The sequence below is a fragment of the Chamaea fasciata genome, unplaced genomic scaffold (assembly GCF_029207755.1).
Source record: "Chamaea fasciata isolate MVZ Bird 193981 ecotype frontalis unplaced genomic scaffold, bChaFas1.0.hap1 SCAF_7, whole genome shotgun sequence".
Lineage (NCBI taxonomy): Eukaryota > Metazoa > Chordata > Aves > Passeriformes > Sylviidae > Chamaea > Chamaea fasciata.
In genome coordinates this window covers 460032-481498 of record NW_027094092.1, presented here as the reverse complement: position 1 = coordinate 481498, position 21467 = coordinate 460032, and the positions used below count along the sequence as shown (strand labels likewise).

The following is a 21467-nucleotide window of genomic DNA, read 5'->3' as shown; positions in this document are numbered from 1 at the left end:
TCGGTACCTGAGGAGCCCCAGGTGCAGATCCAGCACCTCCATGTACCCCCAGTGAGCCGGGCTTGCCCAGGGCTTCATTTCCAATTCAGAAACCAGGACCCTGTGAGTGGGGAGCTGTCACTGATGGAGCGATCCGTAATTTCCCTGGCTAATTGTCAAAGCACAGCACTCAATCCAGGGCACTCTTCCCTCGGGAAAGTGGCTTCTCCTACCTGAACTGGCAGGAGAGCAGCCCCAGGAATTGGGAACATTGCATCATTCCCATGGCAACAGCCTGGGAGGCTGTGAATGGAGAATTATGACTTTGTTCCCCGTTCTGGCACGAGGAGAAGCTGGGCTTTACGGGATTAAGCAGATCCCAGCTCAAACATCCAGGGTACCACTGGAGGGAATAATGAATAGTAATAGCAGAATAAATGGGGTTTGATCCAAGGCTCTGTCCAAACAGTATGAACAACCCACTTTGTTTAAGTTTGGTCGGTTTCCAGGCTGAGTGTGAACCCGCTGGGGGTTTCTGAGCTGGGACACGAGCAAGGCTGTGCCACCATTCACTTCATGAACACTTCTGAGGAATAAACTGGTCATTAAATGTGAGGCCAAGAGTGATCACTGTCATCCAGGCTCTCCTGAATTAAAGTTCCCTTTGCTCCAGGCACCTTTGTAACTCAAAAGAGCAGAAATCTTCACGCTGCAGGAATACTTTGGTGTGGAATACAAGTCCTCATGTGAGGATCTAACGAGGATATTTGGGTTAATGACTATTTTTGCAAGGGCTGCAGCAGCCAGGACATTTGGATAAGCCTGTGGCTGAGCCCAGGACAGTGTCCTGCCACTGGACATGTGGACAGGACCTCAGCATCGACGGCTGTGATAGTTCTGCCTGTTTTGCATCTTTCTGAGCATGGCTGTTCCTCCCTTGCTGTGGTGTCTCTGCACTAGGGTTTCTCTGTGCTCTCCCCACAGCGCCAGCCCTTGCTCGATGATCTGTCCTCTGAGAGCCCTGTGCAGCCCTGTCCCTCAAAACCCAGCCTGTGTTTCAAAGTCTGGAGGAAATGGTGCACTGACCCTTCCTTTTTTCCTTTCCTTCTCCTCTCTCACTGCTATCAAACAAGAGCAAGGAAAGATGTAGGAAAGGAAATTAAGGAGGTGCTGCCCACCCGGGGCACAGAGTTTTCCCCAGCCAATTGCACATCCTCCAGATCCATCCCCAATCCAGATGACTCTCCACAGCGGCTCCAAACCCCTGAGTGCTGCCTGATTTACTTCCCATAGGAGACACCATCACCAGGCAAACCCTCCTTTGCTCCCACCTTTCCCTTTCTGAGTATTTCGTTATTTTAAGCCAACCCCTCAGGGATTCAATTTCTGTGCAGAATGTGGGGATTTAGCTACACAGCCCATGTTAATGCTAATAGGATTATCATAGAATCATGGAATCGTTTAGGTTGGAAAAGACCTTTAAGACCATCGGGTCCAACCGTTCCCCTGGCACTTGCAAGGCCACCACTAAACCATGTCCCTAAGAGGGAGATTTGCACAGGGGAACTCCAAACCTTCCCACCGGGTGCCTGATGTATGGCCAACAAGGAACGGAGATGCAGCAGCTTCAGACTGTGAGTGTTGAGCCCAAACTCACCCCCCAACCCCTGGGATGAGGCAGAGGATTAACAGATGTGCGTGTGTGTGTGTGTGTGTGCGGATTTTCCTCGAAGACTGAGATGTTGTTATTGTCTTAATGAAGATTTTGGAGCTTTTCCTGAGGTCCTACAAAAAGCCCACGGAGATATCTGCTCCTCCTTGTGCTCAACTTGCCTCCAGCTGCTGAAAGTAAGGAATGAAAAACAACCCTCAGGGCTGAAAACATCTCTAAATGGGACTCTGCACGGGCCTCAGGGTGCTGGACATCCCGAACATCTTTGGGAGCCTGGGGACAAGGAAACAGGAAAGCATCCAGGCGTGATGTTCCTTTTCACACAGGAAATTAGGAATGGCCCCGTGTCTCTGTGCTGGCAGGATTGTGAAGGAGCAGACACATCTCTCCCGCTGAGGAATGTCCCTGTCCCCATGTCCGTGTGCTGGCACCAGCTCCCGCTCACCTGAGGGACACAAAAGAGAGATGAAGATTTCCTGCTGATGCAGCTGTTTCTCTGGAAATGCAGATTGGCTGAAGGGTGCCTTTGGGATTTCTTATTAGGTTTTTCCCGTAGTAATTCTGTGCAAGGAGTTGTACAGGCAGCTGTGGGTTTGTTCCCACTGATTTTTCCAAGCAGACCGCGGCTAAGTGTTTGCCCCAGCCCAACAAGCCGCAGAGGGGTGAAGGAGCGGTGCTGGTTCTGCCACAGCCCATCCCACAGCACAGATGGTCTCATAATTGCTACTTGCTTTCCCATCCTGACTTTCTGGGACATGTGTTTTGCATTGCGATCCCCTCGGCCTCCCTGGCTTTGTGAATCACACTTCATAAAAGAACGGCTACCTTGGGAACGCAAGGCAGGACATTTATCCTTCCTGTGAGTGCGGGTTTGTCACTCCCTGCCACGGCCCAGCTCATAAAGCTGAGTCCTTGCTTTTAATCCTGATTTTGCAACATACTGAAGTACACACATTCGCCTCCATCCACCCAAACACTCAGAGATGTTCTTAACTCTTAGTCCTGTGATTTTCTGCTTTAATTTAATCCAGTCTCATTTCCTGACTGTGCTGGTCCCCACTGAGTTATTCTCATTGTCCCTCTGTTTTCTCCCCTCCATCAATAAAATATGTCTGTTACACATTCCTTACTAAAGGACTTCTGTGTGTTAAGATGAGAGGTGAAATACGAAAGATAACACAGCAACCCCCTTTCATTTGCTGGACTTCCTTGGCACTGCTGATTCATAGACAACATTGGATATAAACAGCATGAACTTTTCTAAAGCTAAAATAAATTATAAATCAAACCTTTGTAGCAGCAACAGCACCAAAAACCTGCAGATGATTCCGTGAGACACCAATACTTTGGATTTTTCCAGGTAGGTAATGGGATCCTGTGTGACAGCTCTGTCCTGGCAGAGCCCTCTCCTCCAGCCTGAATCCCTTCTGGCTTCTTCTGATGGAAAAAGGGGAATACTTCACCCAGCTAAAAACAAGCAAATGCTGATGTTTAAACAGAAATCTCAGAGGAAGCTGCCTCTGTAACCACAGCTGGTTTGCTGCAGACCTGAACACTCACAGCCTATTTGCTTTTTTGGTGTAATAGAATTCCAAGTCAGTCCATGGAGCTCCACCAGGGATTCATTTGGCCTTTTGCAGTTACTGGGTTAACCCTGGAAGGGGGAAGGAAAGGAGGGGACCACCAAAACCCATCTCTTTGCCAGCAAGCCAGTGCAGCAGCAGCGCCTTCTCTGGGGAGACGTCAGGGAGGATGGGATTACACAGCTGAATTTGGGGATGTTTCTTGGTGGGGGATATGCCTGAAAAAGGCAGGATCCTCTTGGGATGCAGCTGAGATGTGCTGAATTAAAGACTTTTTAACCCAGCCCTGTCACTGCAGTCAGACAGGGGCCACCTAAAGACCCCAGGATGGGTTTATCCCCATCCGCGGCCACGAGGCTCTTTGGGAAGGTGGGGCCGGCCATTCTCCCCCTCACAGATGTGCCGAGCTCTCCCCTGCAGCCAAGTCCTTCCCTGAGGCCCGGCAGAGGAACCAGTCGGTGCAGGATCCTCCACACTGCTGCTCTTAGTGTGTGAGCTCACCGGGATTAAGGCTGTTGCTTAAGCTTCCATGCCTCTTTGCAAGCTGCAGGTGGAATGGAAGCTCTGCGTTGGTTTGTGGCTGTGCAGGAAGCTCTGGTGTTCCCAGGGATGCGCTGCCTCCCCACTTGGATTAAAAAGAGGTGCTGCCAGCCTCTTGCCATCACGGACACCAGAGCTCCAGGTTCCCTTTCTCTGTCCTTGCAGCACTGCTGGGGGGATTTTTCCTCTCGGATTTCCTGTGACCTTTTAAAAACTCACCACAGCTGTTCCTCAAAGTCAGGGAGCTGCGAGAGTGCATGCAAACACCCTTCTCCCGGGCTGACCAGCAGTGAGGTGCTGGGGCTCTTCCCCATTCTCCTGTGGGACAACTGAAGTTTTTACCTCTGAAACTCAGAGTCAGAAAATGCAAGGATCCTTTTCCCTGTTTTCCCTGTCTTAATGGTGAAATCCTCTTTTTCCTTCTTTGCCTTTAGCATAGGCTCAGCTGTGTGTGCCTGTCCCACTGCAGTACCTGGAGGTGAGGGGGTGCGATGAGGGACAATCTCATAATCCCTGCCGGTTCCTGGCCCACCTTTCCCACAGGCATGGGGCTTTACAACCCCTATTACCAACAGGTACAACCTCAGCAAGGTGCTGCCACAGCCCAAATTGTGACCTGGGGACAAAGATCCTTGTTGTGCTGCTGTTCAGGCAGTCAATAGCCCTGGATGTTATCCCTTTCCCAAAAAAACAGCCAGAATTTGAGGTTGATCTCACGTCAAGGCTTTGGTGGTTTGTTCTTCCCAGGTAAAAAGGGATGAAAAAGCCCAAATGCTGCGTCTCAGCTGTGTCTCCACCTGACAGAGGCTGGAGCCTGGCAGACACACAGACATATTGTTCTGGAATCAGCAATTAGCTTCCCGTTTTCCCCCCTCATCCCTCTGAGAAAGGGACGAGGAAAGGCCCCACTTCAGAATAAATTAGTCTATCAAAAGAGAGGGAGCTCTGCAGATGGCTCCGTTGTGCTTCACACTCTTGTGCAGCTCTGGAGCACACAGCTCCCCATCCTCAACCTGTCCGTTGTCCAGATGTTCTATTCCAAACACCTGGAAGAGAAAGGTTGGCCACACCTTCACTTTCCCCCAAAAACAGCTGTTAAATGACATTTGTCATCAAACTTCAGCATGAATTTTTCCCAAGGGTTTCCCTCTGGAACACTATGACACTGTGGGTTTACAGCTTGAGTTGCAGGGGAGGGGTTCAGGACTTTGGAATTCCCAGATTCTTCACTTTCCTGCTCAAATATCATTCTGTTTAGCTATGGGGGTCTGAGGTGGTAGATTTTGGAAGTCGCTTGAACACATCTAACAACTGGAGTAAGTGTGCTCTGTGTAACACCAAAACTGAACTCTTGATCTCAGACTGCTGTGATTTCCCTCCTGTTCCTGTGGCTCACAGGAGAGGGAAGAACTCCAATAAGATATCATTTTTAGGGAACAATTTGGCAGCACTATGAGCTGCCTTCACTTTTCAGGTGGGGAGAAGCTCTGGTGTGAGGAGACAGAACCTTTGTCCCAGTGGAGTGGCTCTCGGTGATGTCACGCTGCATTAAATAGAGTCTGGAAAAGTCTCATCCAACAGCTGCATTTCCAAAGGGCAGCAGTGAAATAGGGTAATCACAGAACATTCTGAAGAGGGAGGGATGCACAAGGATCATCCAAGCCCAACTTGTAAACCATATCAGAGAGTTTTTAGGGACAGTTTCCCTGCTGCACCTTGAGGGCTTCCAGGGGTGTAGCTGTTAAGGTTATTTATTTTTCCCTGCTCCATCACCAACCACTGGTACTTGTTTCAGGAATCAGTGTCTCCAAATAGCTGGATTTCCTCTCAAGCTTCTCCTGTGTAACATCTGGATCTCGCAATAATCATAGCAGTGCTTGATCCTGCTCTTGTTTGCACGATCCCTGTGGACCACCGGAACAAGGCAGGAAGTATTTCAGGCTCTTAGGTCTCCTGCAGTTCAGTTGAATTTCAAGCAGATCATCAGGGTCTCGCCCTCATTGTGTGTGTATTTCTCCCCTGGAGCCCCATGGGTTGCTTGTTCCATGTGTCAGTTCCTTCCCAGCTGTTTCCCAAATTTAAAAGAAATGGGACAAATTCGGTACTGGAACAGGCTCCCCAGGGAAGCAGTCACAGCTTCAAGGCTGAGACAGCCCAGGAAGCATTTGGACAATGCTCTCAGGCACACGGTGGGATTTTGGGGCTGTCCCGTGCAGGACTAGGAGTGGGGCACGATTCCTATGGACCCAACTCAGAAGATTCCATGATTCTATGGAAAAATCCCATTCTGCAGCTGATGGAGAGGCTTCGGTGATGGGGACTGTGGTACTGCTAAAGATACTGATCAAATAATTTCCGTGGCTTGTTGGGTCTGCTTTAGGGCTTTAAACCCATTTTTCCAGGAAAACATGGAGTCTTCCAGATGGTTGCATTGCTGCCATGTCTCACCTGCTGGTAAGACCACGGAAGCCACGGACACCTGAGTGCCCCAGAGAGGACAGGTCTAGTGGGGAAGCTCTGGGACACCTGAGAACTCCCTGCTGGCTTTTTCCCCGAAAATGCGACGGGATATTCCCCTGGCGCTGCCTCACGGGGCTGCTCAGGGACAGCGGGGTGTCCGCGGCCTTTCCGGCGGCTACCTCGGGGCGGGAATGATGGGCGCTCAAACCCGCTCTGCCTTTTGCCTCTCCTCCCTGGCAGCCCTCAGCGGAGCTCCCGCCGGACCCCTGGGACTTCCAACTTTCCCAGAGTTTGGATGCAGGGCTCGGTTTAAGCGCGACTGCCCCCGGGACGCGCCGGGCACACCCGGGAGGAGTGAGGGCGCCACGGGCACCTCTGAGGGACCCAGGGAGGGACCCCTGACAGGCGCGCGGGGCCGCCTCACGCCCCCGTCCTGTGAGGGAATCGCGGCCACCGGGGCCCCGCAGCGCTCCGGCGGGGCGGTGATCCCGCTCTCCCGGTTATCCCGCGCCACGGGCGGGGGGCGGCAGCGCGCGCGGCTCCGTGAGGGGAGTGGGGGGGCGCCGAGGGGGGCTCGGGGCGGGGGCGGGCGCGGCGGCGATTGGCCGCCGGCGGCGGGGAGAGGCGGCCGTGATTGGCCTGCGCGGCGGGGCGAGCGGCGGGCGGCGGGCGGCGATTGGCTGCGGACGAGGAAGCAGGAAGGAGGCCGGAGGCGCTCGCGGCTTGCGGGGAGTTCGCGGCGGCGGCGGCGGCGGCGGCGTCGTCCCCGGTCCCTCCTCCGGTCCCTCCTCCGGTCCCTCCTCCGCCCCTCCCGGCCCCACCGCCGCCCGCTCCGGCCTCCGCCCGCCCGCTCCGCGACGCCCCGCGGCCAGGGGCGGGCGGCGGCTGTGGCGCCTCGTCCCCATCCCGCAGCCGAGGAGGCGGCGGCGCTGACGCAGCAGCAGCGCGGAGCTCGGGACTCGCGGCGCTCCCGCCGCTGGATTTCTCCCCCCCCCCGGGGCCTGCGGCAGCCTCCCGGTGAGTCCACACGCGGTCCCCGCGGCGCCGGCTCGTCCCTCCGCCCCCGGGAACTCCGCCGGGCCGGGAGCAGGTGCCGCCGCCCTGGGGTTTTGTGGGGGGGGGGGGGGGGGGGCGGGGGGTACGCGGGGCACCGGGAACTTCCCGCGGCGGCGGGGGAGCGCCGGGAGGGCCCGGCGGGCTCGGCGGCGGGTGGGCCGGGCCGGGCCGGGCCGGGCCGCGCCGCCGTTAACCCCGCGCGGTCCCACCGGTGCGAGGCCGGATCGGCCCCGCCGAAAGCCCCCGGGCTCCTCCGCCCCTGCCGCTCGGGCAGCACAAAGGCGGCGGGGCCGGGCCGGGGGGGCCCGGGGGAGTTGCGGGGCCCCGGGGCGCTCCTCGCCCCAGGGTCCGCTCGCCTCGGCATCGCCGGATCGGGGGCGATTCCCGGGGAAAGCCGCCGCTGCCCTCGGCCCCTCCGGTTCTCGGCGCTGAACCGGCGCTGCCCGGCCGGGAGTTGGCACAGGACGGGCGGGCTGCGGGTCGGTGTTTCGGGGCTCCCCGCGCCCGAACGGGGCCGGGAGCCCCTCCCCTGAGGGCTGAGCCGTTGAGTCCGTCGAGTTCCCGATGGTTTGCAGAACGTGATGCCGGGCGGGCTGCGAGCCCCGTCTCCCTGTCAGGCAGGTGCCATCGAGCCTCTTTGGGGGACAGCGCAGCAGTTTTCTTTTCCATCGTGATTTTTTCCCACTTGCCGTGCGCTCCCCGCGGCTCTGGACATCTCTCCTTTCCTGCCGGCTGCTCCGGTGGCCGACGGCTTGTTTCCTCTTCTCCTTTTGTGTAGCGGTGGCTCCTAATGGAGGCAGCTCCGCTGGCTCCCTCTTTTCCAGCTGCTTCTACAAGGCGCAGGAGCCAGCACATGTGACTGGGCAGATCTCGGGAAGACTAGCAAGTGCTCCCCGGGCTCCTGCTCGACAGCCAGCCCCATCGCGGGGTTGCCCACACCCCGATGTCCCTTTCCCTGCCCCGGCACAGGGAGACACGGGGACCCCCTCTCTTTCACAAGAGCAGCCATGAAAACTTAAAAAATACGAGCATTTGGGATCTATTCTGTTTGCCTCTCCCCCTCCCCTCTCTCTTTCCACGAAATGCTTATCTGAAAGAGGTTCTGGTTGTGTTTTGTTTTAAAGAATCCAGCTGCCCCTCGTGCTCGCTCTCCATCTGAAGTCATCATTGTCAGGAGCAGGCGAACCTCAAAGCAAGAGGCTTTGCCGGGCTTTTGCTTGCCTGGTTAATTGATCTGTCCATCAGTTTGCCACAATTAGCGAGTGCTTGCTCCACGCTGAGGGGCTCTGTGGTGTTCTGGGGGGCTCGGGGTTTTATTTTCAGGCTTCTGGTCCTCGTGGTTGTGACAGAGAGTGACATGAACTGTGTGATCGACTGATGCTTTTGAAATCTTAATGTGATTTAAATACCAGCACGCTGCTGATCGCTTTAACAGAAATATCCTGCTCACATATTCATCCCGAGCCATCCTTCACATTTGTCATGTCCTGGCTACCTGGATCGTTCCCGAGCTTCAGCTGGAACTGTCTAAATGTTTGCTGGCGATAGGAAATCCTGCATTAGTGTGATTTACCAGGACGTTTTGGATTTAAACATTGATTTCTGTTTGTTTTCCTCATGAACTCAGTGCAGCATTTCCAACTGCTTTCCAGCTGCTCTTCTCGAGCAGAGCAGGCAAGTGTGTAGCACTACTGATAGGTGTAGAATCAGCTGGAAAATGCCAAGCCTGCGGGGAAAAATAATTCCCTGAACTTTGTGCAAGTGGATCCTTTCTGGATGCTTTGTTTACTGGGGGTTGATGGTAGCAGTTGCTCGGAACAATAAAATGCAACTTAGAAATGTGGGGTTTGGGGGAAAAACAGTCACACCCTTGTGTCTTGAGGCAGAAATGCTATTTTGGAGGCTACTGACGCGTTCTCATCCGTCTGAATCATTCAGTTAAATGTCGGTGCTCTGTCCTTCCTGCCGGTTAGTCTGCATCACCTTTCTGTCTCTACTCTGGAAGCCTCAGTGTTTTGTTTATTTGGCTTTTGAACCAGCGTCACAGGGGAGTTAGGGTTGGAAGGGCTTCTGGGCACCATCCCCACCTAGAGCAGGGGACACAGAAATGTGTCCAGGTGGGTTTGGAATGTCTCCAGAGAGGGAGGCAGCCTGAGCAGCCTGTTCCTGCGCTCTTCCCACCCTCAGTGGGAAGTTCTTCCTCCTGCTGGGGTGGAACTTGTTGTGTTTTGGGCGATGCAGGTTGATTTTGCGTGCTGTGGTGGTGTTAATCGTTGCTGTGTGGCTCGGAGGCTCTGTGGGACTCGTGTCTGTGGAGATCCGATTTAGGGAGCGCCTGGCCGTGGTTTGGGGGGAGATCCATCCCTCAGCAAAAGCTTTTCTAATGCTGCTGCAGCACTGAAAATAAGCCCTTAGCAGCAAATCTGTCCAAAGTAAACAATTGAAAAATAATTAGGAGTGGTAGGCAAAGGCACGCTCGCTGCTTGGCGTCGTGTTCAGGTCACAAGCAAGTGAACGAATGGTGAGATCTGGCTCTGCAAAAACAGGAAGGTGTGCTCAGATGTGCCAGTATCACATCCAAAAGGAGCTGTGTGGGGCTTTTTTTGCCTCATCTCCCAGTTGGTTGCCCCCATTTGGACATCAGGAGGGATTTCTTTATGTAAAGGGTTGTCAGGCGCTGGAAGGGGCTGCCCAGGGAGGTGGTGGGATGCCCATCCCTGCAGGACGTGGCACTCGGTGCTCCGGGCTGGGTGACAAGGTAGTGACTGATCACAGGGTGGACTTGATGATCTCAGAGTTCTTTTACGAGGTCGTTGATTCTGGGATCTTAGTTAACCACGGGGATGCAACTTGTGGAAGCAGCGGTGGAACAACCTCAGCGTCACACCCAACCTGCCAAACTAAGTCACAGCTCTCACGTTGGCAATAATGAACGAAGCAGTGTTCAGACGACCGAGAAATACAAAAAAAAAAAAAAAAGAAAAATCCAAAATAAGCAGCCCAAAGAAATCTTAAATCTGAAAATAGCTTCAAAGACAAGCTGTGAGCTGGCAGGGCTGGGGTGGCTGAGCTGTGACAGAGAGGGATGTGCTGCCATCCCGGAGGAATTCCCCATCCAGGGGCTCTGACCGTCTGGTTTGCTCTCCTGCTTGAACTCACCATGTATTTATGTGCCTGCTTCCAGCAGCTCACAGGTGAGCTGGTTATATTCCCAGCTGCGGGTTTGGGCTGTCTTGAGCTGTTCTCCAAGTGTGAAGGCTGGAAGATGTCACAGTTTTGGATGCAGGCAGTGTTTGAACGGGAGAACGGGGGGTGTTTTGTGGAGGATGCTCCGAAGGAATTGTTCCTTGTGCTTCAGCATGAGGACTGGAGGCTTTGGGTCCTTCAGCCATGATCACAGCTGTCCAGCATGGCAGCTCCTCTTGTACTGAGACCAAAGACATGCATTTAATGGCAGAAAATATTCAAATTCATGGCCAGACTGTTGCCCTCAGTGAATGAGTTACCTGTAAGAAGACCATCACGATTTCACTCTCTCTGCTTTCACTGGCCCCTGATCCCCACTTCAAGGATAAAACGCACTTAAATTTGATATTAGTGGTTTTATTTCTTAAAAGACAGAAAGAAACAAGATTGGATGGGACAGTGCCATAACTTTGTCCAGTTACTGCCCAGATTTGCTATTTTAGCATGCAGCTTTATTTATAATAAAGTAAAATAAAGTAGAATAAAGTAGAGTCACAGTAACATTTCATGTGAATTAATAAAACCCCCTTCCATTAGAAGAACAAGACACTGGAAAACTTTATCATGCAGTAAAGTGAAATGAGGGACTGAAGTTACTAAAAAGAGAAACCACGAGCATCATTAAGAAAAATAAATACAAATCTGGTTTAAAATCAACCGATTTGGGCCCTGTCAATATTTGTACCACTGGAGTTTAATTGATCTGTTCCATGTTATTTTTTCTCTGGCCATGTGGGTGAAACCCCTATAGAATCAGAGTATGGAGAGCTGGCAGGGTGTAAGAAGTGCAGTCAGCTGAGGGAACTGAACTTGAACCTCTTTGTGAAGTCTCTGGTCTCTCAACATTACAACTGTGTAATTTCCAAAGAATAATTTGAGTTAAATCATAGTGGAAGCCCCTCAGTGGGGACGGCAGTGCTGCTCTGCTTCTGGAGAAAAGTTGCTGAAAATGAGGATGGCTGCCCTGGAGGGGCACTTGTTTTCCCTTCAGTCTGCTGATTGTTGATATACGTGGAATTTCAGGACATCTTCCATAGGAGGTGGGTGGTTATTAACTCCACATGGGTCAAAAATAGTTCAAGGGACGCTGTTGATTTTGGCCTGATGTGTGAGCGACGCTCACGTTTGGCAGGGCTGCGTTCTTGCTGCTTGGTGACGGGGACACGTTTAAGGAATGCGTCTTTCCTTCAGTTTGGCCGTGTGGGAATGGGCGGCGTATCACCCTGCGAGCCCGGTGGCAGCGGGCAGTGCCCGCTGGGGTCCGAGCCGTGCCGGTGGCGGGCACTAGACAAACACCACCAAACGGGGAGGGAGTGTGTGTCGCCGCCCGGGAGCACGGCGTGCTCAGGGCCCTGCCGCTGCGCTTTTCCCACGTGGCACGGCCGGGAGCGCCGCTTTTATCATCTCTGTTAGCGGCTCTGGCTTCGATTAGAGGGGCATTTTCCGTGGAGATGTTTGGCTGGAGCGTGTCTGGGGGCTGCTGGGAATCCCTGGGTTTGTCCTTCTCCTTCCTTCGCCGCCGTCTAAAATTCCCAGTGCTTTCGGAGGCTTGGCGGCGCGGGGTTTTGAGGGCAGGCTCCGTGGCAGGAGCGCGGTGGCGTCGGCAGGGTGTCAGCTCATCCCGTGGGACGGCGCAGCCGGCACGGTGGTGCAGGGAGGCTTTGGGATCCGTGTGGCTCCCTCCTGCTCCTGCTCCTGCCCGGAGAAGGGGATGCAGTGCCCAGGTGGGATTTTTCTCCCGTTGTATTCCCTGGGCGCTGCCCTGTTGTGGATGGAAGCGCTGCGGGAGAAGGCACGAGGGAGCGGGTGGGATTTGTGTTAAACGTGTGCTGCTCGGGAATGGGATGATGCTTGGCCTCCGAGCTGCCGGGTGCTGCATTCCTTGTGTCCCAGTTCTCCGAAACAAAGGTACGACTAAAGAAAATTACGGCTTATAGGTTTTCCCCCTTTGTAAGGCGCATCGCAGGAGCGCTCACTGGCACCCATTGTTCTTCCAGCAGTTTTTGAAGGGCCTCCTCACCCTCAGCTTTGAAACTCTACAGCTCAGCAGCCTTGATTTTTATTTTTTTTGTTTTCGAATGAAGGATCTTGGTTTTTAGAGGCTGCCTGTATCTCAATATTTCAAATTATTTCCGAGGCTCTTAGAAATAAAAAGCAGGCGTTTTCCTCGCGTTGATTGCAATAAACCTGCTTCGCTGGCAGTTGATTTTTCGGCGTCTGAATTACCACCCTTGAAATAAAATCTCAGTGCTAGGGAAGCACCGAGATCCCAGGCATTGCTTCCTACTCACACCGTGCCTGGCCTTCTATTGTTCCTGCCTGTGGCCTGTGGGAAGCACGGAAAATCGGGATCTTCAGCCAGCCTTCCCGCAGCACGGCGTTATCCGGTGCTCGTCTTCATTGTGTCCCCGAGTGCCTGCGGAATAGCTGGGATCGGCTTAAATCGGCAGCGGAGGGGAGCGATGGGGAGCTGGGGATGCGAGGGGAGGAAGGCTGAGCTGGGTCTCGGCGGCAGGAGGGAGCAGCGCCGCGGGCAGCGTGGCCGGGCGGATGCTGCTGGAGCCGGGAGCACCCTGGCGCTGCCCGTGCTCGCGTCCTCGCCGGGCAAGTTCGGCAAACTGAGGAGCATCTTAGCTGGGAATGGATCGAGGGCCGCATCCCCGAAGATCCCTTCGGGAGGGCTCGCTCTCTTGGGGCCCTCGGCAGGCTGAGCGTGTTCTCGCTGCCTCGGGGTTGGGGATTCGGGATTTGAGGCGGCGTGGAGAGGAGCATCGAGGTCTCTGCTGAGGGAGGATGGAGAGGCTCCGCGGGGAATGCGGGCAACGAGGATTAAGCTGCAATATTGATAAATGTGGAGGGTTTGAAAGGAGAGAGAGCAGGGAAGTGCAGGCTTGTGGAGGGAACTAGCGGGCAGCAGGAGGTTTGTTTTTAATGAATGAGAAACTTGTGAGAAGCAGATGCAAGAGGCGTGTTTGGGTTTGTTCCTTTGTTCAGCTCAGCCAAAGTCAGTGGAAGGATTCAAGGTTGAGGATGGCTCAGAGTAAGGAGACAGAGCAGCTCTCTCCAAGGTGAGCAGGAGAGTAAAGGAAAAGGATTTGGCAGCTATAATCACGTGGAGGCAGAGAAAAAAGAGATTTTCTTAAAATGCTGGCTGAATGCCAGGTGTTAGAACAGGTACGGAAATCCTGAGTTAGACAGGTAAATCCCAACCTGGGAATTCCTCAGGTTTCAGCAAATGGCACGAGCAACAGAAGTGAACCAGGCATTTTGGGGATTTATTCTGTAAAAATTACTTGGTTTACCTGACTCTGTGGCACGTTCCTAATTCCTGGGGTGGGGATTACCTGGAGATGGCCCCTGCAATAACCAAGCATAGGTAGGCAGGGCACTTGGGGAATGTGCAATGCCCTGCTGTCTTCCCCCCTTTTCCTTCCCAGGAACTCTGTCATCTTATCCTTCCTAGATGCTGGATTTCATCAGGGATCTTTAGGGATGTGGTTATTTGGGATTCCTACTGTCCTCCTTGTGTTTTGGTTGGAAAGAGGTGAATCCTTTCTAATCCTGTCAGGATAGACAGCGTGGCTGGGAAGCAATGTTTAGCCAACCTTCCAAAAAAAAAAAAAAAAGAAAAAAAAAAAGCTATTTTCATTTCTTTACCGTTCTGTTTCTCCTCATGTAGTGGAAGAGGACCCAGGGAATAATTCCCACTTGAGAATAAATTGCCAGCTTTGCTGAGAGTGCAGCCCTGACACCTCTGGGGCTGCAAAGGAGTGATACAAACCCTGCCCCTCTCGGTGTCTGTGGGTCAGGATCAGTTCCCAGGAATAACTTCAGCCTAGGGATGAAGTTTTGGATGCGAGTGCCTTAATTACAGTGCGGGTGGAGCATGGCTGTCTGTGCTCAGCCCACGTGTGATCTGCAGCAGTTCTCCTGCCTGAAACCACTAATGAGCTTAAGAACTCCCCTGTTTTCTCAGCGCTTAACAAAAATTAAATCCTTCCCTCCCAACAAAACTGGTCGCGTGCTCGGCCCGCTGCTTTCATCAGGAACAATGGGTGAGCGCTGACCTTCCTGAGGTGCCACCTCAGAGCTCGTTACTGAATAATTAGGTGATCCCTACCCTTCCCACAAAGCTCGGGGGCTGGTTTTTGTATTGATAACGTGACATATCCCAAGGCTCGGCCTTGAATTTCAGGCGCTGGGCTGTTCCAAACTCCATCTGTCCACTAAGTGAATGTCAATCCAATTTAAGCTTGCATATGTTTCCAAGGAAACCATGGGAGGCAGTGGGGAGAAATGGATCGTGGAGGGGCAGGGAGGCTAGCGCAGCAGCAGCGCTTTGACTTCTCACCATTTAAATATAATTAAAGCCCGGGTCACTGTAATAACCCTCTGTGGAGCGGTGTCTGGAGGCCTTGAGAGTCAGATGGTTGTTGATCTTGGAGTAGCCTGCGTTACGTGTGAAACAAACGTAGTGAATTTAAAAAGAAGAAAGAAAGGCGGCTTCAGGTGCTTCCGTGAGACCCCAGTCCAGCTCGTGGAGTTCTGCACTTTCTTATGTAGATCCCAGAATCATTTAGATTGGAAAAGACCTCCAAGGTGGCCGATCACCTCCTTGTCAACCAGACCAGATCACTGAGTGCCGCGTCCAGTCATTCCTTAGACGCCTCTGGGAACGGTGACTCCATCACTGTCCTGGGCAGCCACTTCCAATGCTTGAAATCACGGGTTCGGGTAGTGAGGTCCTAATTTTCTTTCTCTCAGGCTGGAGAGCTCATGCAGCCGTATAAAAACCTAGCCAGCCCTCAGCTGAACAAAGCAAGCTGTGAGTGGACCCGAAGGAGTCGTCATACGTGTATTTAGACCCCCGTGAAAATACAAATGGCAAGCGTTCAGATAAATTTAAGACCAGTGTCCTGGTCCAGTTAAAAGAGACAGGTCGGGCGAGTCTTGGAGCAGCTTAGTGGAAGGTGTCCCTGCCTGTGGGGGCTGGAATGGGATGACCATTGAGACCCCTGCCGACCCAATTCATTCCGGGGTAAGACACCTTAATGCTGCACACGTGGTGTACTTGTGTTTGGAGGGCAGTAACTGTGACAGGCCTTGCCTGGGGAGCAGCAAAGTCGGTGAATATTGGGATATTTGCTCCTGATCCCTCGGATAAGCTGCAGGTGCTGTGGCTCCCCGAGGTCTCATCCTTCACCAGAGGTGGGAGAGCTTCCAGGCACACCCCAGCTCGAGCAGAGGCACGGGAGGAAAGCTGTGAGGTGACAACCGGCAGGATGCCCCAGAGGCAATCTGGGGTCTGTTCCTTTTGCAGACCCCGTGTCAACCACGGCTGAGACCTGACAGAACTTGTGGCATCCTCTGGGAAGTGTCGCTCAGCTCTGCCGGTGCTCCCACGTGCGTGGCAAAGTTGGAAGCAGGGTGGGAAGCAGCAGAGCTGGAGACTCCAACGTAGGCTTTGTGCTTGGTTTCTGTTCAGAAGAAACGAGGGGTCCCCCGCCCCGTTTCCAGGAATTCATCTTGAACTGAGCGTTGAAATGCTGCAGAAAGCCACGGCTGTATGGCTGCTGGCTTTCTGAAGCAGAGTGTGTTTCTGCCTGTTATTACGGCTGTTAAATAAAATGTTTATCTTAGTTATTGAAATGAGGAGTGAGAAGCTAGCTTTGGAGCTCTAAAATGGGATATTATCTGTCATTTTAGTTTGAAGAATGCCGCTGCCTTAAAAATGTTTTACTGTGACAGATAGCTGGAGCTGAAATTCTGGCGTCTGGGGATATCCTGCATGGATACATCTCTCCTTGCGCTCTGTAACTGCAATCTGAGGCAGAAACTCCTCACTTTTGAGCTCTTTGCAGCTGTTGTCCGGCATCAGATCCTCTTTGGATCAAATCTCCTGAGATTTGTGCTGCCAGCAGCAGAACTGCCCGGGGGGAGGTATGTGCTGGGCACGGGCCCTGGGAACTGTCCTTGGGCCGAGCCGTGGGATAGCAGGGGGGTTCTGGCTGCTCGGGGGTGGGGGGGCTTTGCGGCACATTCCTCCTTATCAGCTGTTTACCATTCCATGGTGGGCACAGCCCGGGACAGCAGAGCTTGCTGCAGCTTGCTTGCATCTTCCAGCAGCTCCTGGAAACTTCCTACCGGCTCTCCCGACATTCGACCGGTAGCTGAGAGCGTCTCCCGCTGCCACTTTGGCTCTGCTTCAGCTGGCAGCTCGTGCAGCTCAGGAATCCCTCTGGGATCGCCCCTCCAGCCGCATTTCCCGTGGTCTGGCTTCTCACGTTGTCTCTTTGTACCTCGCTCCTTGGAGCCCGGTGCTCTGAGCCGTGAACGTCTTTCACCCTCGTGCTGGTGTGCCGGTGACTGGGATGGATGCAGTTTTCCCTTCCCCATCCCTCTGATCCATGCATTGAACACCTCAACGTGCAATTAATGTTCTCAAATCCTATAACTGGTAATGAAGAGGGTAATTCTGATTATCTTTTCGTTTCTCCGCTTGTCAGTGCTAGGAGTGCCTCGAAAGCTTTGCTGTTCTCTTCTCTGTAATGAGTATTCTCCTCGGGGCTGGAGGAGGCACACGGGGGGTGGTTTGGCAGTATCAGAGCATCATTTGGCAGAACAGTGCTTGTAGGACTCTCCTCCCCGCTGCTCAGCGCACCTGGATGTTTTGAAGCCACAGCCTGACTTCAGGGGACCTTCCTGAAAGTCGGTTTGAGGCACCTGTGGCATTTCCATAAAATGAGGCTGCACTCTTTAGAAGCCTTGTGGTTCCCCAGAGGAAGTTGTAATTAGGCTCCTCTGCCAGGGAGCTGATGGTTTATCCTCTGAAACTCCCACTGGCTCCATGGTGACCTGCGCTGGTGGGAGAATAGAAGTGCTCAGCGTCCCCCCAGAATTCTACCAAGAGCTCTTGGGAGCAAGGGCGTGACTTAGTAATGGTCCTTAACCATTCCTGATGCTCTGAAGTCTGTTTTTCCTCCTGGCTGTGCAAGGTGCAGTGAAGTCCAGGTAGTATTTCGGTGTGATGGAGTGTATGTGGCCCACCTCACTGAGAACAGCCTGATCCTGGCGCTGGCTGGGGGCGCTGAGTGTGTTTAATCCGAGCGGCCAAGCGGCGTCACGCCAGATCCCTCCCAGCAGGGCTGCAATCCCTGTCCCGGCGATTTAAAGGCGGTGTTTGTTGCCTTGACTGATCAAACCTGGGGCGCAAGCAAAGGTGTGTGTTTAAATTCACCTCTAACGATGTGGGTAAGGGATGAAAGAGCTGGGGCGGCTCCTAATGGGAGTTAAGCGGGCTCTCGTGGAAGCAGCGTTCCAGCGAGCTAGGGCTCTCCTTGTCTAAAGTGGGTGGATTGCCTGTGTTTGGCTTGTGGTTCCTGGGATTTTAACGTGTCAAAGCGTCCAGCTCCTGCTTGAGTTTTCTCTCACCGGATTTCTGATCTGTGCCAACTGCTGGTTCCTAGAAATACTCTTCTGGCTCGGCTCAGGACCCTTGGCAGCACTGAGTCCCCTGCTTCCTGGGCTTCAATGATCCAATTTGATCTGAATTTAAATGGTTCCTCTGCTAGCACCCTGGGAATTAAGGAGCTTGTTCTCCTTGGAGGCATCAGCTCTACATTTCCTCGGACTGACCTAATGCGTGGAACCAGCTGAGTTGTGAAATTTTAGGTGGAACTTCTCCACTTACCTTGTGGGTTAATGATTTGTAAATACTGTCTCTGGCACTAATGAGAGGGAGGGAGGGAGGGTTTAAAGCAGGTTTGGGTAGGCTTGGCAGCTCTGCCTTGGCTGAAATGATGTCACCAGAAGATGTGCGAATATACCCCTGGATTTGTGGTGGGGATTGGTCCTGTGTTTTGTGAAGGAAAAAAAAAATTGTGTGTTTTCAAGCCACGTGTGGACTTTTGTTCCAGAGGTTCCCAAACCATTCCATGGTTCGTGGGATGACAGAATGTTTTGGGCAGGAAGGGACCCTAAAGCTCATCCATTTCCACCCCCTGCTATGGGCAGGGGCACCTTCCATCAGCCTGTGCCAGGACCTCACCACCCTCACAGGGAAGAGTTAGATTCTCTGATTCTAGTTCAAATCCTGCAGAGTTGGCTCCGGATTTAAGCTCTGCTCAGCATTCAGTGCAACACTGTGGTTTACAAGACATCAGGGAAGGAGAGGGTTTGGTTCCAGGAATTGCAGTGGGAAGGCAGGAGTTCTGTAAAGCCTTTCTTTGACTTGAGTTTTCGATTGGGATTGAAACTCACAAATGCAAAAATGCTCAGCATAACTCATCCTCTGTCGCCTTTGTCCTCAGCTGGGAACGTGTGGGGTTAAGGCTGGTGTTTCAAGTGATGATCAGAAAGCGAGAATAAAGAAGTAGAGAGTCTGTTTTCTTTTGAAATGTCTGTTAAACTTTGAATAGAAAGAGGAATCAAAACCTTTGATGTAGGAAATCCCAGAGAGCTGTTTTGCTGTGCGGACAACTCACAACCTCGCTGAGGGTGAAGTGGCGTGCTACTACTTTTTAAACCGTATAGAAACAAAGGATGATACTGTCTGAAGTACTTATGCTAGAACTGAAAATAATTCAGGTAGCAGTTTTAGTCTGAAGATGTGGTGCTGGTCAGTGTGTTTCAGATGGAGATGAGTCAGAACACAAGAATCCTCGAAAATCCTACATGAACTTGTTCCTTTACAGAGCTTTGTTTTGCCTGCTTGGGTTTAAAGCTTCTGTGAATTTAAGTCGAGGTTATAAACATGCGTGTCTGTTAAATTTTTAAATTCAGGCTGTCTTTTGCACTCCTCAGAGATGATAATCCTTGGAGTCCATAGCTGGAGCCATAGTGCCAAGGGTTTGGACACTGAGGTGGGGCACAGGCAGTTTTGAGGAGCACTGAAGTGAGGAAAATAAGATGAAGATTATTTAAAGGGAAAAAAAGTTTAAATCAGACATTTAGTTAAATGTTACATTGAAGGAATGCCTTGCCCTTCCCTGAATTTCGTGCATTTCTTTTATCTCCCCTAAAGCCAGTTTTGAACTTGTGGAGTAGGAATGTGTTGTCTTTGGATCCTGAGGGTGCCGTGCTGCCAGTTCCCAGTCAGGAGAGAGTGAATGGAGACCTTTGTGGGAGAGAGGGAGGAGAAGGGAAATCCGGATCCAGAGACAGGGTGGCAGTAACAGCTCCATGACATGGAGAGGAGCTGGCAGGGATGCACCTGCCCTTGAAATTCCCACAGGCAGCCCGGTTTGCAGCCTCACGCGTAGAACACGGAATCACGGCGCAGCTTGAATTATTTAAGCTCGGCAGCTTGAAGGAAGCTCCTAAAGCAGTCCTGGAAGGGTGCGATTATAATATATAGAAGAGCTTTAATATTTACTATAGAAAAGCCTTACACCTTGTTCTTCAAAATAAAGCCTTGGGAGTAATTTGTTATTCCATTTTGTCCGTGGAACAGGAGGGGTGCCAGAGCTATCTGAGCAAAGTGACATATGATTGATATTTTACCAGACTCAGCCTTCTGCCACAAAGGAATCAAGTTTGCATTTTGCATATATGAAAAATCAGATGAGCAGGGCTTGTGTGGGTTATTTTTTAAAAAAAAAAAAAAAACCTTGATTGGCAAAGCTTGTGCTCCTTCTATAAACACGACTGCAAAAGCTGTCCTGGAATATTTTTGACTTGGTTTTTCAAACTACTTATAGGCGTGTTTTAGGGTGCTGTTAGCGTAGCTGCCACATGGCAGCTTTGTACAGAACCTATTTAAAATTGTAACAGGCAATTCTGTGTAAATGGGTGATACTTGATTTTATAGAGTCAGAGAATCCCAGAATGCTTGGGGTTGGAAGGGACCTTAAGGATCATCTCATTCCACACCCTGCTAGAGGCAGGGACACCTTCCACTATCCCAGGTTGCTTCAAGCTGTGTCCAACCTGGCCTTGGACACTGCCAGGGCTGGGGCAGCCACAGCTTCTCTGGGCACCCTGTGCCAGAGCCTCAGCACCCTCCCAGGGAAGAATTTCCTCCCACTATCCTGTCTAACCCTGCCCTCTGGCAGTGGGAAGCCATTCCCCCTTATCCTGGCACTACCTGCTCTTTTTAAACATCCCTTTCCTTCTTGCTGCTGCTGCTTTTCCCTGGGATATTTCAGGATTGCGATATCTGTGTAAGCTTCAGCCTCCCCGTTTTTCCAAGTGGTCTGGTGTACATCTCCCATCCTTTCCCGTGTTTCTCTCGCCTGATCTCTGGACTCTGAGTGCCTTCATTAAAAGGAAGCCTTGGGAACTAGTTCACTGGGGAGTGATGCAGCAAAAGCCAAGTGTCAAAGCATCTCTTTCCATCAAACTGTCAGCCTGGAGACGAGCTCAGTCTGATTTCCAGCCCCTCTTACCTGCAAATGCCAGGGAATTCCTTTGCCCTACCTAAGCTTTCCTTGCAGCAGCATGCTTAAGGCTGCTTATCCGTGGTTCTCCGTGGGTTGCTGCTGCAGCTGGAGGGCTCCTGTGGGAAGCACGAGTGATGGATGCTGTTTGGGAATTGCCATATGCTCTATCACACTCTAGAATCCATTAATTCCAAGTTTCCTTCTCCTCCTGGTGCATCCCTCCCTAACTTGTTGAAAGGCAAAGAAAATACGTCCCCTCTTGAGAGTAGGGAGGTAGTCACGTTATCCATCTCTGAGTGAACTGAGGGCACAGAAACAAATCCTGGTCTCTGCTTCCAGTTTTTCCTGGCTTTGGAGCGTGTTTGCCGTTTGGAGGGGCAAGGGTAGCTTCGCCTGGGGGTAAGCACAGCTTTTGCATCTCTTCTGCAGAGAGTCAGCGTGAAACTGTGGCCGCGCCATTGCCGCTCGAGCTCTGACCCCACTCGAGCCAATTTCGGTGGGATTTGAAAGGCCGTGAAGAACAGAAGAGGCACCAGAACTTCCCACAGACAC

At 52.4% G+C, this 21467-nt stretch overlaps 2 protein-coding genes across 2 annotated transcripts in view; one reads left to right on the top strand and one right to left on the bottom strand.

The window, feature by feature from the left end:
- Nucleotides 1-6436: 6436 nt before the first annotated feature.
- On the bottom strand, nt 6437-7654 carry LOC136291575 (serine/arginine repetitive matrix protein 1-like). Its single transcript, XM_066186752.1, has one exon. The coding sequence runs from the start codon at nt 7652-7654 to the stop codon at nt 6437-6439; it is 1218 nt and encodes a 405-aa protein (XP_066042849.1).
- The window catches only part of BAHD1 (bromo adjacent homology domain containing 1), a 32617-nt gene continuing 18087 nt past the window's right edge, over nt 6938-21467 (top strand). The window contains exon 1 of the mRNA XM_066187067.1: nt 6938-7251. The gene's annotated coding sequence lies outside the window, so the exon portion shown is untranslated. The remainder of the gene's footprint in view (nt 7252-21467) is intronic.